The sequence below is a fragment of the Electrophorus electricus genome, chromosome 12 (assembly GCF_041902795.1).
Source record: "Electrophorus electricus isolate QZ-2024a chromosome 12, ASM4190279v1, whole genome shotgun sequence".
Taxonomy (NCBI): Eukaryota; Metazoa; Chordata; class Actinopteri; order Gymnotiformes; family Gymnotidae; genus Electrophorus; species Electrophorus electricus.
In genome coordinates this window covers 25,090,257-25,108,841 of record NC_137508.1, presented here as the reverse complement: position 1 = coordinate 25,108,841, position 18,585 = coordinate 25,090,257, and the positions used below count along the sequence as shown (strand labels likewise).

The following is an 18,585-nucleotide window of genomic DNA, read 5'->3' as shown; positions in this document are numbered from 1 at the left end:
TATTTTACTTGGTAAAATTATACATTTATTGAAACTTTTGATAATTCTCATACCAAAATAGGAAAGACTGACTCCAGTTCAGAACTGCAGTTTGTTCACATGGTACTACTAGAAATGAAAAGTAGAGTGCCAGAGCCACATAACTGACACATTGCTGATAATGTGGTGTCTATCAACACCTAGTGGTGAGCAGATTACCTCCCTCTCTATTTCAGATGTCATTTAACAAAAACTATAAAAATGAATTATATTCAGTTTTCTACTTCATGGAACGGGACAAAATCCCCAGAACATTCAAAAAGAAAAATCAGCACAGAAACAAATTTCAATACCCTACTAAATGTGCAATAAAATGCAGTAATTTTGTGCATTAACAACTTTCCCTTTCACAGCCATATAGAGCATGACGACAAGACAGCTTCCAAGATGCCAGAAAAAAAAACTTTATTCCTCAAAAACCTCACAGAGTGAGAATGCAGTCACGGTTAGATGTAAAGAAAGGAGAGGGAGAGGTGATGTAGGGCCAAGAACACAAACCAGTGCTTTCTCCTCTTCTCATTTTAACTTTCTACATTTCTCACTAGTTCTCCCACAGACAAACCCTGCAGTCTGCTGAAACTACTCCTTGACACCAGAATTTAAACAACACACTCACCTGTATAACTCGTAGCCACTGCTGAACACTAGAACACCACATAGGACTCACTCCAGCTATTTCACTCCTGTACTACTGAAGCAGTAATACCAGCAAAGAGCAAGGCATTCATTTTCATGGGACTGAAACCGCAACACCCAAAGCCAAAACATAACTTGCCTTCCCTGGATCCCTCTACATCACCATCGCTTCTGTGGATTCTCCAGCCAATCTGCCAGGATTCTAGAACCCCTTCCTGGTCAGGGGTTCCAGGATTCCAGCTGTCTTCCGTCCTCACGCATCACTGCGTGTTTATCTGCTGGCACGCGTCTCTTGATGCCACAAACCTGTGGGACACTCTAAGGTTCCCCACTGAACACGAACTAATAAACTAATCAGCAGCCAGTCAACATGCAGGTGGGACTGAATGGAGGGTCTGCAAGCACCTGTAACAGGTTTAAAATCTGTGAGAAGGGTCTTGAGGAAGAGGGTAACTGCTGGCTTCTGACTGAGGCATTCTTTCCTTAACACTTGTTTCCTTAGCAGGGTGCGAACTCTGCAACACTGAGAACGTTAATCCAAATACTTTCCTATGTACAACAGCGCCATCATGTGGCAACACCAAACAGCTCTCTGCTACCAAGACATCAAAAGAGAAAAATACACTTTAACAATTCTGATGGCTGCTTCTGGCATTACCCTAGCATTCAAAATCTGGATAAACAAAATTATAGCCCTAGGTACATGGCACTGGACTACATTTTAGCACTCATCAGATAGACTGACTGGCCAGTGTAGTACACCTCAAGAGTAATCGAACATGCTCCAGGTCTCTCTGAACACTGCACAATATCCACCTAAATTTACCTTTTCCCTTCTAATCTACATTGAAGCACAGTGCAAATGTAACTGAATAAATAAATGTAAACAAGGGCAAATCAAGTTAAGTTTCTGTAGTGGAAACGAAGTGCGGGAGTGGTGTTATGACAATGTATCTAGATCTGTTCTCCAACAATGGTGTGTAGTCTTATGAAGGGGCGGGGCAGAGTCATACGGTCATAGTAAGGGGCAGGGCTGAGCAGGGGGCAATGTCCTACAGGTCCAACGATGAGGTCCCAACTAAAGGCACTGGTTATCTATGACTGCAAGACAAGACTGTTTGGGGCTGCTGGACCTAAAAGTATTTTTCTAATTACATTTTAGATATTTCCCACTAACAAAAAAAAAAAAAATAATTCTAATTTGTTGGTATGGTGGCACCTTTCATGTGTAAAAATGGACAACAAAACAACCTTTATATACACATCACATTTTAGAGAAAAGGGTGTGAAAACACTGCAATCCATTTGAATCATTAGGTGATGACGTTCTTCCAGAAAACTCACTTTCCTAAACAGAACATTCAGGAATTCTAAGGTAGCATGGAGCTTTCCAGCTTGTAGGACCTCCAGTTGAACAACGGACACTTTGCCCCCACCTTCCTTTAAGAAGGAAAAAACAAAGAAACAAAACAACATTAACGATTCAAAGTCAAATATAACTGTGGGATGAACGAGAGGAGGCTGAAGTTGCACTAAATGAGGGGGGGATTGCACGCCAACTACTGTGAGGTTTATAAACATTTACAAGAGAAAAAAAAAAAAAACAACAGCAGATATCCTACTCGACCGGTGATGTCCCTTAAAATCATCAGCAGATATCCTACTCGACAGGTGATGTCCCTTAAAAGTCTCTTTTTTTTCCATTCATTTTTTTACTACAACAATTACAGTCACACAATACAACATCCTTCTGACCAGGCGAGAAGCAGCAGTAGGGGAACACGCCTAAAAAGTCCCAAAACATATGGAGCTTCAGAAATACCAGAAGGGGGGGGTAGAGAGAGAGAGAGAGAGGTGGGGGTGGATGGTGAGTTGTGAGCTGGACTGGTGGGCATTCATTTTTTGAGAGGTTGGTAAACAGATGCATTGGGGTCCAGGCTGGAAGGGCTGGTGTCCATAAACTTGGAGGAGTAGTGAGGGGTGACGGGACTCATGCTGCTGGTGTCTGTCGAGTAAGTGATACTGGGCATGACGGCCATCACCTCCGCAATCTTCTGCTTCAGGTCTTTTATCTCTTGGTCTTTTTGCAAGATCTGACCTGAAGACAGCATGGGAACATGTCAGGTTTCTGTACAAGGAGAAATCTTTACAACATTCCTCCCTCCATTTAAACAAAATACCCACAGACACACACAAGCCCCTAACAGCCCTGAGCCAAGCAAGGTGGCTCTATGAACAAATGACAGTCTCTTACATGCCTCATCACTTCTCTTACATTTTATAGCATCTGGCAGCCTTTTTTTTAAAACACAGAACATGCTTATATATTTATAAGTATGACAGTACATATGTGCTCCTTGGAAATCTAACCCATGACCTAGGTGTCACTACCATCCTGCTCTTCCAGATGAGCTTCAGGAGCTTTTAATTAGTCAGTTTTACAGGTGTATTTGTGGGAACACTAAAGCTTTTGTGATTTTGTGTGAGTGATTGTCTCACGAGGTCCCTGCAGCGGGACACTGCGTGCGGACCTTGTGCAATCTCCAGCTGTCTCTTGGCATCACCGAGAGCTGAGAAGAGGTCCAGCTTGATCCTGGTCTCTGCACTCAGGCTGTTCTCCAAGTGCTGCGTCTTCTCCTGCATGGCTGACAGGGCTGACATCAACACCTCCGTATCCTTCTCGTTTTCCTTATACTTGTGCAGCTCCTGTGGGGCACAAGGCAGCATGCTGGTACTTTCACAGGAAGCTTAAAAATCAAGTGAAATGCACAGCTGTGATTGGGGGTTTGGCCAGGTATGTGAAGTCAACAGTGACATCTCCTGCAGGTGCATTCAGTCTGGTTTAAGAAATTGTGGACTTAACACCCACCTGGACTTTGAGTTCAAGTTCCCGGATCATATCCTCTTTGACTTTAATGTCCAGTGTGAGTTTCTTACACTCTGTCTCCAGTTCAGAGATTTTCCTCCTCAGAGACTCTGTGCACTCACCTCTGAAAAGCACAATGCCGGTTAACCAAAATTAATATCACACACACACACACACACACACACACACACACACACACACACACACACACACACACACACACACACACACACACACATACACATACACATACACACACACACACACACCTGGAATAGTATGGAAAAGAAAGCAGTGATTTCTGAATTTGACTTCAGACAGTATGAGCAGAAGCTATTTCATGTTTTGTCTTGTCAGCTTTGTATCATTTGTAAATATGCATCCACTCCTGCCATTCAGACAAGCAACACATTTCAAAATAAAGTTGTGATGGAGCAGTTTAGAGCTGCTAAATGAGTTAAACTAAGTAGGAACTGATGTGGCCTAAAACAGGTGCTGTCAACAGTTGACTGTAATAATGATGTCTTCCAAAAGCAGCACTCAGGAAAGACCCAGGTCTTTAGGAGCAAAAATGGGCCGAAGATCATCACTTCACCAACAATTGTGTGAGAAAATAATTGTTTAAAAAGAATGGAAGGGATTTGGAAATATTATTTCACCATCTATGGTGTACATGTACATTGTAAAATTAGGCTTTCTCTACAGTTTTACACACTACCATCCTTAGTATTTAGGTATTATAGACTACTGTTTAGAAACCAGCTAACCAGCCAATACCAATTCCCTGTAAAGTTTCCACTATGTGATGTGCATGTTTATTAAGGGGCTTGGTGTGGGGGGGTAGGGCAGGGGGTGTGTTAGGAGTGGGGCACGGGGCGGGGCAGCGTACCTGGAGGCAGCTGCAAGGGCTACGGCACGTGCAGCTGTTGCCTCCTCCAGCTTCTTGCGCTTCTTCTCTTCGGCCAGCTGCCTCTCGACTGCCGCTCGAGCCTCCTGCTCCACCTTCAGACGCTTCTCCAACTGCCCCAACGTCTGCTTATCCTTCTGCTTGGCCTGCACAGCACTGTGGAGCCTATATCACACACATGCACACAGACATGCACACGTGCACCCACACACACGCACAAGCACACACCCACACAAAGGTACATGCGCACATACACATATTTACATGCATACACATGTACACCCACACGTGCACATTATTACAGCTATTACTATTACAGCTGCAACATGTACACACAAGGGTTCGCATGCTTTGTATAAACAGAAAGTAATATAGTAATAGTAATATCCAGTCAAGGTGACTGGTCTACATCAGATCACTCGCCCCATAGCCACAACCATCGGCCAAAACTGCTGTGATTTACTTCTACTGGACTATACAGTAAGTAAATCTATATAAATGCCTTTGGCTGTGTGACTGAGGTGTGAATGGTAGTGTGAGTGGGGTGTGTGTGTGTGTGTGTGTGTGAGGTGTAGGAGTGTGAGTGGGGTGTGTGTGTGTGTGTGTGTGTGTGTGTGTGTGGTGTATGTGTAGAAGTGTGTGAGTGTGGTGTGTGTGTGTGTGAGTATTGTAAGTGTGGGAGTGGGAGTAGGGTGTGATTTTGTGTTTTTACTACAACACAAAACAGTATTATATTAGAAGACAATTTGGAGAGGAATATTAATATAATTCATGAGTAAAGACTGGTTAGACTGTACCACAGTTCCCAAAGTCACATAGCCACTATTTTACCAGAATCAACATAATGGCTTCAAAAATCTTCAAAAATGACATTTTCTGACAAGTAATACATTTGTGAGTGTGAAAGTGTGTGGAGCGTGTGAGGGTGGGCAAGTCTGAGTGGGTTTCGTGAGTATGACGGTGGTGGGTGAGTGAGGTCTGGGGTGTGCGAGTGTGAGTGGGGTGTGTGAGTAATGTATGTGAGTGTGTACGTGAATGTGAGTTGGGTGTGTGAGTGGGGTACAAGAGTGTGTGTGTGTGGGGTGTGCAAGTGTGAGTGGGGTGTGCATGGGGTATGTGAGTGGGGTGTGTGAGGTGTACAGATGTTGCTCACTTGTTCTGCAGCAGCTCATTCTCATGGCGGAGTTGGCTGAGCTCCACACGCACGCTGCGTTCTGCGTTACCCAGAGAGCCCAGCTGGCCCCGCAGGTCCTGCTCCGTCTGACGGCTTGCCTGCAGGTCTGCCTTCAGCTTCTTCACATCCTGCTCCAGCCTGTCAGCAGGACACATACATACACACCAACACCCATGCATGCATGTGTACGCACGCACATGCAAACACACACACACACACACACACACACCCACACCTATTAAAACACATTTAGGTTCATCAGCTCTCAGACATACAGCGCTTATGAAAACTGCATGTTTTCACCTGTAACCAAAACCATCCTGTGAGCTACATGTCTGACCTGGCAAAAAGACTTTACTAAAGTATGACACTGCAAAAACAGCAAAACAACACTGAAGTGGTCACACAAGAAGGGAAAAATGTGTGTTTCCACAGTGCAGATATCCTTGTCAACCAAACCTCATGGCACCATGTAACAAATGCCTGAAAATCAGAATCAGAGGTTACTGATTCACAAAGAACCTAAAAACTATATACATTCACAGCCACAATATAATCTTTAAAAGCCTACTGATTTTCTGAAGACAAAAAACTAATTTGGAAAAAGTTCAGCATATTACCATCCCATAGCATGGTTCATGCTGGGAATGTGTCTCCCACCACTTTTTGAAAGTACTCTGAAATGATCAGTGTCCTCTACACGCTGTCTTTGCTTAATTTATTCAGTACTTATTCCTGCAATAATCTGCTTGGTTTAGTCAATAAAATGGAATGTATTATGTTCCTAATGACAATCAGAAAATGTTCGTGCTTATATTTTGTCACAATGCAGAGATAAGAAACACAGCTGACATTTCATGAAAGGAAACAAATTATTTTATAATCAAAATAAATAGCCAACAGTTGTACTACTGATCTATTTTAAACCCTAAGTGCCGATACTTGTATTGTTCGATGCTGACAGGCTTGACAAATACGGCCATAAAAGCATTTGTGACCCCCTTCCTTTCACAGCGCTGATTTCTTTTCAGTGAATGCATGCTCGCCAAGACATGATTTTGTAAAGGGAACGCAAATTTGAGAGGGAGCTGAATTTAATTCAAAACCCAAATTCCTATCCACAGCACTTTTCAAAGCAAAAGTGTACTAACTAAAATCTGTTTGTCTGAGGGGGACTACCAAACACTAACTGGGGAAACATTTGACAGTAAGCACAAGTCCCTCATCTACAAGGCATTCTGAAAACTCAGACATGCACTCAGACATCAAAGTATCAAATCAAAGATAGCCTCCCATAGCTGGACACTGCAGCAAATGTTGTTAGGTGGGCTGTGTGTATATGTACCTGACCAGCAAGTTGTCTCATGCAAGTTATGTACTGTAGGGTGTATACATGTACCTGACCAGTAGGGGGTGCATATATGCCAGACCAGTAGGGTGTGTATATGTGCCTGACTAGTAGGAGGTGTATATGTACAGTATGGTGTATATATGTACCTGACCAGTAAGGGGATGTAAATGTACCTGACCAGTAAAGGGGTGTATATGTACAGTATGGTGTGTACATGTACCTGACCAGTAAGGGGGTGTATATGTACAGTATGGTGTGTATATGTACCTGACCAGTAAGGGGGTGTATATGTACAGTATGGTGTGTATATGTACCTGACCAGTAAGGGTGTGTATATGTACAGTATGGTGTGTATATGTACCTGACCAGTAAGGGTGTGTATATGTACAGTATGGTGTGTATATGTACCTGACCAGTAAGGGGGTGTATATGTACAGTATGGTGTATATATGTACCTGACCAGTAAGGGTGTGTATATGTACAGTATGGTGTGTATATGTACCTGACCAGTAAGGGGGTGTATATGTACAGTATGGTGTGTATATGTACCTGACCAGTAAAGGGGTGTATATGTACAGTATGGTGTGTATATGTACCTGACCAGTAAAGGGGTGTATATGTACAGTATGGTGTGTATATGTACCTGACCAGTAAGGGGGTGTATATGTACAGTATGGTGTGTACATGTACCTGACCAGTAAAGGGGTGTATATGTACAGTATGGTGTGTATATGTACCTGACCAGTAAAGGGGTGTATATGTACAGTATGGTGTGTATATGTACCTGACCAGTAAGGGGGTGTATATGTACAGTATGGTGTGTACATGTACCTGACCAGTAAGGGGGTGTATATGTACAGTATGGTGTGTACATGTACCTGACCAGTAAAGGGGTGTATATGTACAGTATGGTGTGTATATGTACCTGACCAGTAAAGGGGTGTATATGTACAGTATGGTGTGTATATGTACCTGACCAGCGCCTCAGGCCTGCTGAGCTGGTTATTGGGGATGCAGTTGTCCACTGGATCCCGGTGTGACCCTGCCCCTTTCCCTCCCCCACATTTCTGTTTCTTCTCCCCTTTCCCTGAGGAAGAGGATGACGAGGGCGTCACCGTGGATGAGGGAACGCTGCCATTGGCTGTTCCATGTCCACGGGGTGACGAGTTCCCCCCGGCCACACCCCCTCCGGTGGCATGGTTTTTATAATTTTTGGAGGAGTTAGACGAAGAGGAGGAGCATGATGATGAAGAGTTGTCCTCTTTAAGGAGCAGGTTCTCAGTGCTGCCCAGCAGCTTGGAGCTGCTCAGTCTTTCCCCACCCACGTGGTTCTCCATGTATTCCAGCTCCTGGGTCCGGCAGTCCGCCACAGACAGGACGCTGCTGACGCTGTGATGGTTCTGGTTCTGGTTCTGGTTGAGCTGCTTCTTGGACTCCCTGCTCTCTGCCTTCGCACGCTCCTTCTCCCGGTATTCCAGCTCTGGTAACGGACTCGGAGTGGGTTTCCTGCCGCCAGCTGAGCCGTTCTGAGCTACAGGAGGAGAGTCGGTGTCGTGGACGCCTTTGGCTGCAGCAGCTAGGAGAGTCAAATCGAACATGGAGACATAGAATCACAGAAGACTCCCTCTGGCATTCTACAATTCAATTATACAGTTAGATCATACTTCACCCCTACAATATCCAAATCATATGAGACTATATTAATAGTCACAAAATTCTTTTTTTTAATTATTTGCCAAGTCCTAAATATTGGCCCATGCACCACCTCCCTTTCCCACCACTCACCCCTTTACCCCCCTCCCTCACCATCCCTTGGCTCCACTTACCCCCCTCTGCTTCTCTCTCCTGTTTCTGCAGCATCTGTTGTTCTGGAGGTAGCGCCTGCTGCAGCAGCTGCATGTAGAATTCATTCTCCTTCTGCACCTCCTTCTGCTTCCGCAGACGCATCTTATAGCTCACGTAACTCTTGAAGCCAAAGCCCAGGGTCACCACAGGGTAGCCAATACTAGACACACAGATGCATTGACACATTACACAATATCTCTAATGGTTCATCCAGCAGTGAAAAGACTTCTAGTACCTGTACAGTTTGCAGTGGTCTGTCCAGTTAAGAGTAAGGGCTATATGGTTAGATCTACACACAAAGCTGAAATGCCATAGGAATATTTGGGAAAGGTTCAATGCAATCTCATCATGAGTGTGCAAATTCTCTATAACTGTGTTTATGTGTGTATGTGCATTTTAACACACACACACACACACACACACACACACACACACACACTAACTTTAGGGACTCTTCCACTTTCCTGCTGTACTGATTTAAAATCTCACACATCAAAACACAAATTTCTCAAGGGTTGTCTAGTATACGTTTCCTGCTCGAAGAGCTTAACAAGCAGGAAGAAGAAAAGCTCTGTGGAGTGAGGAAGTGTGAGAGTTATTGTCACTTCAACACAGTGATGACCCTGAAACAATCCAACAGACTAATTCAGTGAACCTAGTAAATCCAGATCCTCTGAGCTGGAAAACCACCATTTAGAAAGTCTTCATTTCCCAGAAGCACAAAGTCATTTGCACTGATACTATTTAGGCAGTGGGGGGGGGGGGGATAATGGATTGGTTTCAAGGGCTTATTATCCAACATGGTGGCCAACTGAAGCTCCACCTCAAATTCCACACCAAGTGTGAATCACATTTGTGTTAGGAGGGTGACACATTAGGATGAGAACGCCAGAATGCACTGTACAGTTAGTGTTAAACTACACGCTGAATGAACAGAGCTGCCCAGGTCAGTCTAAAGGTCACGCCTGATTTCTCTCACCAGTGTGCTGCGAATGGACGACAGAGATCCACATGGAAGTCTTTCAGATCTTTGAATCTTATAGCTGCCTCTATATAAACAAAGAGTATCCATAGCGACACAGTGGGGAGGCAGACCCCTCTTTCTGTAAGGGAGAGGGAGAGGGGGAGTGGTTAATATAATACAGTTGACAACAGTGATGAGAACACACTGCTCTCACATGGACACAGGTTATGCTGCTAGACACCTGCACTAAAAGCAATGGCATCGACCAATAAAAGTGACCTGCTGCAGTTTCAGTTCATGATTTATTTCTGGATGTTGGAATCATGCCCCTGCATTGGCCACAGCCCTGGACGCACTGACTTATGTCACCTTACAAGTTCACCCACACTGTTCTTACTGCCCAGGGTCTATTCAAATGAGGAGGAGGAGTTTCCAAAGGTGGAGAAGAAGCCTTCCTTCTAGAGCTCCAGTCTCAGTATTTCCTATAGACCCTAAAACAGTACATACCCCAGCTGTGCAGAGGAACACACAACGCACTCCAACAATGAAGGAAAACTGAGAAATTTGTTAAAAAGTAGACCACTCTGACCAGATGGGCTGAGAGGATAGTCATAAAACAGCTCTCAGTCTGGATAAAACAGAATTTAATTCTTAAGATTTTAAATGAAATGCTGACTACCAGAATGAAGTTTTAGCTGAGAAAAACCTGTAGATTACAGTCTGAGTTCAGTGACTGAATGACAGCTGTTTACTTGCAATAAAGATAAATACAGATGAACACTCACTCACATACCATACTCAACTGTCAGTGAGCCACAGAGGAACATGCACTGAGTGAGTCATTTGAGACACAGCCCAGGTGTGGACAAAAGGAGATCAAATACTGTTTGTCACACATGCAGAAATAACCAGGCCTGTCTGCTGTGATTTGTGTGTGTTCAGTGAGGAAATACCCAGGATGGGTCCTGGATTAGGACAGTATTATTATAGTGTCAAAAACACGCATGGTTTCCATGATCAATGTACCTTACTGAGTGATAAAAATGCCTAGCATAAACCTTTTTAACCAAGTCCAAAATGCCCATCATGTAAGTGCTACCAAAGAACTTCAAAAGTGCGGCACTGTGGAAGGTGGTTTAGACCTGCCCTAAAGCCAGTCAGGAATTTCAGCCCTCACACCTGATGTTCTAAAACACTAGGGAGAAGAGAGGTCATCCAGGGTGTTTCCACTCAAAGTTCAAAGGCTTTGTCTCTGTTTTGGATAAAATCTTTGAAAGTGAGATGCAAACCGAAGACAACATTAAAAGATTATCTGACAAATGTTTGTCTTGATTCTTACAATACTTCATTAATACGGTTACAATACACAGCTGGGGTATGTTACAATACTTCATTAATATACAAAAAACCTTTTTTTTTTTCCCCTGCCATATCATTGGATGATGAAAGACAAGCAGATCAGCAGAATGCTCAAAAGTCACATTTTGACAAAACCACTGAGGAAGAAGGTGGTGTGGAACAAAAATTTAAAAAAATCAGAGAGATACCAGCATTCACAGGTGCTCAAATGCATGCACAACAATGCAACACATACAGCAAAATCTGCTTGGATCAACTTAATCTGATGTAATGTAACACTGTTTCTTGTGATCACATGATTAAATTATGCACTTTTAGATCAAAACTCAAAAAACACAGTGGAAAAACCTTAAGCCTATGATATCCTCAAGTCTTATATTCAATGCAGACAGTTTTTGCACGAAAATTAAAATTGTGTGGCAAAATTTGCAAGAAAATAAAGGATTTGAAGGCAGGGTTCCAGGTGTGCAGGCCTAACCTGTGCGGCAAAGGGGTACTGGCCTTACCTGTGTGCCAGACATACTGCACCCAAACGTAGGTGCTAGCAGCAAAAAACAACCACTGCACCGGGATGAAGAGCAGGCAAATGATGTCTGATGTAAACGCCACACATACAAAGAACACTGAGAAAGCCTGAGAGAGCAAGAGCGAGAGTGAGAGAGAGAGAGAAGGGGAGGGAGAGGACATCATTGAGCTGTTTATCAGTCTTAAAATCCATTTCAATATCATTTAAATACAACATCAATTTCAGCAAGGAGAAACAATATTTCACAGCTTTTTCTCTGAGCAGCATCATACAGTATTAACTGTGCAAGACAAGCGGAGTGGCTCACCAGGCCCTGGTATCTGAAGGAGTCGTACACACTCCGGATAAAGAGCCAGAATGGCCACAGGTACTCAAACCTGAACTCCAGCACAAAGTCTGCAAGCAGCACCAGGGCCCACACTACCAGGAACTTCAGGTACAGGAAGGTACTGAGAGAGAGAGAGAGAGGAGAGGGAAAGATAATAGATGCAAGTGGTTTAAGAAGTTTTTCAGTTTTTCAGTTATTCCGCCATTTAATTTAGAGGGATCAAGCACTGATGTGCAGGGCTGAACTTTTAAAAGCAAGCATAAGGAAGTGGCTTACCACACTACATCTCTCTATGAGGATCCCTCACTCATTCTGCATGCCCTCATACTGGTAGGAATAAAGACACTGTACAAATATGATTCATTTTATAGGAAATACTGTCTAAAAAGAACATATGATGTGTTGGTTTCATATATGTATATGGTGTAATATTTTTGCAGAGAATCTAGGAATCAGATAACATGTTCATGAGTAATTGAGTAGTGTGCCCTTTTCATCCAACAGATCTCAAAAAAGACAGACAGACAGACCGACCAACGTAGCAAGCACATGACAAGGCTCTCCATCGAAAATAGAAGAACCAAGTTCCCAAACAGTCCTTCAGTGTAATTAACTCAGGATTTATGCACAATTTCTTCCCTATTTAACAGACAAAGGGCTTTAAGCATGAAGACTAAGCTCCTTAAAGAGCATGTCGGGCATGTTTTCACACAGCACACATTTACATCAACCTGGATTTTAATTCATTAGCACATACAAACAAGTAGAACTGCATTAGTAAACTGCTTAGTAAATTATAAAAGAAGGCCACACACACACACACACACACACAAAAAAAAAAGAAAAAAAAAAAAAAGATACATGCGACAAGTAGAAGCCTCAAGAATAAACAGGATGTTTTCCCATGAGCCATCCAAAGTGTACTTTCAGTGGCAGGGTAACAGCATAAGAACAGATCCACCAAAGCTGTAGACTGAACAATACTGTAAAGGCATATGGGAGAAGGAGGCATCACAACAACAATGCCCAGCGATTAGAGAACCTGAGAAGACCACAGTAATCTCCCTGAACAGGATCCAGTAACCATCACACTAGTAGACGTCCAAGAAAAGCTCGAGGCCCTGACATGGTCCATGCCTACTGGCTGAAGAAGCTGACTGCTCTCCATGAGCACCTGGAAGCACAAAAGACACCCAGAAGTATTTTGTGCTGATCCTGAAAGACCCCCAGAAAGGGGCAATTCCCTCCAACTACCGGCTGAAAACCTGCCTCTGTGGAAACTCCTGTCAGGCATCATTGTGGCCAAGATAAACAGGCACACGGCTCAATACATCAGCAAGGCCCAGAAGGGCATTTGTAAGAACACCAGAGGAGCCAGTGCACCAGCTACTGGTGGATAAAACATTGCCTGGATTGATTACAAAAACAGCTATGTTTCAGTGGCCCAGACATGGGTCCTGGAATGCTTGAGGCTGTATAACATAAACAAGACTCAAAAAGCCTTCATCAAGAACTCAGTGGGGCTGTGGAAAACAATCTTAGAGGTCAACATCAAGCCAATAGCACGAGCCACCATCAAGTGCGAGATTTACTAAGGATATGCCCTGTCCGCACTGCTGTTCTGCACTGGCCTGAACCCTGACAGTGAGATCACAAAGAGTGGCTACGAATATCAGCTGCAGAATGGAGCAACTATCAGCCACCTCGTCTACATGGATAACATCAAGCTATATGGCAGAATTGAATGAGACATCAACTAACTAATCCACTAATCACCTGGATATACAGCAACAGCACAGGAATATCATTCGGATTGGATAAGTGCGGTCATATGGTTACAAGGAGAGGGAAGGTGGTTACAACAGAGGGGATCACACTACCAAAGGGTAATGTAACAAATTCTGAGTGCAGCTACAAGTACCTTGGAATCTCACAGGCAAATGGGAATCATGAAGAGGCCACAAGGAAAGGAGCTACAACCAAATATACCTGCAAAGTCACCTGAATGGGAAAAACAAGATCCGAGCTATCAACACCTGTGCCCAGTCATCAGGTACCCCACTGGCATAAAAAGCTGGCCTAAGAAGGAGATAGAAACAACTGACATCAAGACAAGAAAACTCCTCACAATGCATGGAGGATTTCAATCCAAATCAAGCACTCTGAGAATGTACATTATGCAGGAGGGGGGGCCATGGACTAATGAGTATCAGAGCCAGGATGAAACAACCAAGAACCAGGAATACACCAAGATAATGGCCCCAAGTCACAAACTGCTTAGTGAGTACATCAGATAGCAGAAACCCCTGGAGGATGGAAATGAGGACAACCAGGGACCATCATGGGAGGGAAAACCCCTACATAGTATGTACCACCGGTAGTGGAAGTGGCTGATATGGAGAAATATTACAAATGGCTGGAAAAGGCTGGATTGAAAGACACACAAAATTGAAAGAGGTACAAATCATGGCAGCACAGGAACAAGCTTTCAATACTAAATCAGTGGAGGCTGGGATCTACCATACCAGGCAGGACCCCAGATGCAGGCTGTGCAAAGATGCCCCTGAGACAACCCAGTACATAACAGCAGGGTGCAAATGCTAACAGGCAGGGTGTACATGGAACACCATAACCAAGTGGCTGGCATAGTGTACAAAAACATCTGTGCTGAGTACAGTCTGGAGGTTCCAAGGTCTAAATGGGATATGCCCCCAAAGGTGGTGGAAGTTGACCATGCTATGATCCTGTGGGACTTCCAAATATAGACAGACAAGATGGTAATGGCTAACCAACCAAACATAATAGTGGTGGACAAACAGCAGAAGAGGGCCATAGTTATAGATGTGGCAATCCAAGTGATAGCAACATCAGGAAAAAGAAACATGAGAAGCTCGAGAAATACCAATGGCTAAAGGAAGAGCTAGAAAAGATGGGGAGTGGGGGGTGGGAGTGAAGGCAACTGTGGTTCCCATGGTAATTGGAGCACTAGGGGCTGTAATCCCCAAACTGGGAGAATGGCTCCAACAGATACCAAGAACAACATCCAAGATATCGGTCCAGAAGAGTGCTGTCCTAGGAACAGCCAAGATACTACACAGGATCTCAGGCTCCCAGGCCTCTGGTAGAGGACCGGAGCTTGAAGGAAAGGCCAGTGGGGATTTACACAAAACACAAACACACACACAGCATGGATCTTAGAACTTTTTTTTTTTTAAACAACACCACCAACACCACCACCACCACCACACTGAGTGAATGTGCCAACATCCACAGGTGCGCTATGACTTGCCAACAATCAGCGAGTTGCAGATCCGGACTGATGACATATTTACATGTACTGTGCATTCCAGATAATCCTACTGTTAATGGCACTGCTATGGAGAGCAAAAACAAATCCCACTAAATCAAACATAAGAATATAAATGTCAACCCAGAAACTTCAGATACAGATTAGATTTGGCACTTCACCAGGTATTGCTTCAAAAATCTTATTCTGTGTTTTATTTCCTAACAGACCTTTAACTACATTGAGAAGGAGTTGAGCATATCATATAATAATAATTAAGTATTGTGTAGTTCAATACATTTTTCAAGAAGATTTAAGGTGGTTTGACATTCAGTTCAGGAAGTAATTGTATACACGTTGACATACCTTTACAAAAAATTGTGCATTTTTTAAGACATAGAAAACCAGTGGTACAGCAGTATCTAGAACAGTAACAGTAGCTTGCAGGAGTTACAAATTCAGTACAATGTTAAAGTATATCAAACACTTCACTTAGGGGACAGTCCTAAAATAAATGGTGACCATGTCTATAGGTGCCTTTATGAAGTCTTTAAAAGAGTTAATTATTCATAAAAGCCATCCATTTTTGCCAGAAGATTTTTACCATGTGAAATCTCTCTTGAACAGTATCAAACCACTGAGTTTGTTTGGAGTGCTCAGACCTAAGCCAGTTTCTAATGATGGCCTTCTGGCTGTACTTTGCACAAAGTACCTGTCCATCTTCAAGACCACTTCTCAAATATTACCCAGGTACAAGACACTACTTTTCTTACAAAGAGGGTATTATGAAACCTTGTTCAGAGTGGAACAGATTTTTGAGAATGTATCTGATACACTCATACCATTGCCACTACCATGTTACTGCTGTGTTGAGAATGGCTCATGACCCAACACCCACTACCATATCAATACCGTGTCACGTCTGGTTTGAGAATACATTTACGGCATTTAGCTGATTCTTTTTATCCAAAAAAACATTTTTTTTGACTGAGTACAACTTGAGCAATTAAGGGTCTTGCTCAGGGGTCCAACAGTGGCAACTTGGTAGTTGTGGGGCTTGAACCAGCAACCTTCCAACAAGTCAAGTACCTTAACCACTGAGCTACCACTGCCCTAGAATAGCCCACGATCCAAATAGTAACCAGTCAACAGTGGTCCTCTGGCCCTAAACTGTGTAGAGATGAACATGTCAAAAGGTGGCTAACAAACTGATCATTACAATATATAGCTACAATATGTAATTACACATGTAATTATACATGCATATGAAAGGAAAGTTGCATTGCAGGGTGTTTCATTTGGAAATAGTTAATGTGAAATAAGACCATGGAAGCAAGGCTGTGGTGTGCCTGGTTCAACCAAAAAATAGATAATAAACTTTAGACAAGTTGTTTTCTGGTGGTTGGCAATAACTGGTGTCTGAAGAAAACATTCAGAATGACAAGCAAACTTCCCAAGCTCACAAATCAGTTTGCAAATCCACTGCAGTTATGCTTGTTACTTTCCGTGTGGACCAGCAGTATCTTTCTACGACGTTCTACAATGACCAGCCAAAATACTTTTTAATTTTAATAATGTTGCGCTTTAGCCATATAGTGAACATTGCTAGAAAGGCTTGATAGCTGTTTGCACTGTCACAGCAGGTCAGTTGTGGCTCATGTTGCTATCCTATATTCGCGCTAGCTAGCCTAGCTGACCTAACCTACAGATATAAATGTGCACAGGTCAAATTACAGCAGTTAGTTACCTAGACACCATGGACGTTTAAGTCAGTGTGATTTGTGCACGTCGTATGATGTAAGGTTCAAGGCCTACATCTAGCTACAATACGCTAACTTAATTAAAGTTATCTACGCTAGCCAGCGTTAGCTAAGCAGACTACCGTGGCTAAAGGGCTCTAGCTTAGCTGATTTAGCGTTAGCCAGAAATCACTGATGCTAACCCAGATCAACTAAGGTTGCTAACAGGCGAGCAAAACAAGTGTAACCCTGAGCTGGGTGTCTTACCTATCTAGTATTATATCTACAGTACTAGCTATAAAGGTACACCCAACACCTGTGTGTCTGCCCAACGCGGAAGGCATTCCCAGTATCGCAGAAATGATAGCGCTAACCTAACGAGCCTGTCAAGCTCAGGCTACGTTGCTAGCCGAGATTGACCACAGCCTACCAGCCGTACATGCCCTCGGTGTGCGACCGTGCCTTACCAGCCGTATATGCCCTCGGTGTGTAAGCGTGCCCTACCTGCCGTATATGCCCTCGGTGATCCGGTTCCGTTTTAACGGCCGTCGGAGCTTGCTGCAGTCCGCATTGCGCCGCTTCATCCTCCTTCCCTTCGCTTTGGATTTCTAACGCCTATCGCAATATGGTCCAGCTTTCTGTCGCAGTCGAACGGAGCCACATTGAAGTTCCGCAACGAATACAGCTAGCTTAGCTAGCTAGCTGTTGTTATTATTTTTTTCCCCTCACACTGGAAACAAAGAAATAAATAAAAGGCTCCGTGAAAGACCCTCCTCTTTCTCTCGACAGTTTACCCAGACAAGGCTGTCAGACACGCGCCCAGACCAATCACCACCGACCGTTTTCCGTTAAGCTGTAACACTGAAAGATACCCAGCGACATAGTCGAGCTGTAGCCATTTGCCTTGGTTTGTCACGGCTCCAAAAGAAAACGACATCTACTGCGACTGACAACGTACGGACAACCGTATGATCGTCGCGTTTCACCCGTCCAATCTTTTCCTTTGTGGACATTTCAGGTAGGGTTTAAGTGCCCAATGGGATGACTGTGAGGCGGGCTGTCGCAGCTGCTTACGCTACTTGCGTGCCCATTGGGATGACTGTGAGGCGGGCTGTTGCAGCTGCTTACGCTACTTGCGTGCTCATTGGGATGACTGTGAGGCGGGCTGTCGCAGCTGCTTACGCTACTTGCGTACAAATCGTAGCTCTACGCTCCATGACCGTTGCCTGCTCTACCAAGCTTTGACAGGACAACCAACAATAGAATATTTCGTTCAGTATTTCACACGCGAGTAAAATGTTTGAAATATTTGCGTGATATTGTTTATAGCTGTAACAATATTTAACTCCACCGACAAGAAAATCGGCTTGCTTAAGTAACTACTAATGTCAAACGTTATAAATTATCAGCATGTTCCATTTGATAGTTCAGGCTTTTTTATTAGTGGCTGCTGATACAAAAGGCTTGAGGAGAGGATTTAGTGAGATATCTGCCACCGTGATAAGGCCAAGAGGTGTGAGCCACTGCAACAATAGTAGACTAGAAATGCATTATATTACATTATA

At 43.6% G+C, this 18,585-nt stretch overlaps 1 protein-coding gene across 1 annotated transcript; it reads right to left on the bottom strand.

Moving 5' to 3' along the window:
- Positions 1 to 427: 427 nt before the first annotated feature.
- On the bottom strand, positions 428 to 18,099 carry maco1b (macoilin 1b). Its single transcript, XM_027029210.3, has 11 exons — positions 17,525 to 18,099; positions 11,975 to 12,116; positions 11,648 to 11,774; positions 9,798 to 9,921; positions 8,800 to 8,978; positions 7,946 to 8,549; positions 5,602 to 5,760; positions 4,431 to 4,613; positions 3,545 to 3,665; positions 3,207 to 3,381; positions 428 to 2,773 (listed from the first exon to the last, which is right to left on the bottom strand). The coding sequence occupies exons 1-11, from the start codon at positions 17,602 to 17,604 to the stop codon at positions 2,571 to 2,573; spliced, it is 2,097 nt and encodes a 698-aa protein (XP_026885011.2). The 5' UTR covers positions 17,605 to 18,099; the 3' UTR covers positions 428 to 2,570.
- Between the last annotated feature and the right edge of the window lie 486 nt (positions 18,100 to 18,585).

Excerpts from the sequence above, each read along its gene's own strand:
- maco1b (XM_027029210.3), bottom strand. The coding sequence starts at position 17,604 with ATGAAGCGGCGCAATGCGGACTGCAGCAAGCTCCGACGGCCGTTAAAA. Across the intron at positions 3,666-4,430 it reads GCCCTTGCAGCTGCCTCCAG|AGGTGAGTGCACAGAGTCTC; the intron begins GTACGCTGCCCC and ends TGTGCTTTTCAG. Across the intron at positions 2,774-3,206 it reads ACAGCTGGAGATTGCACAAG|GTCAGATCTTGCAAAAAGAC; the intron begins GTCCGCACGCAG and ends TGCTGTCTTCAG.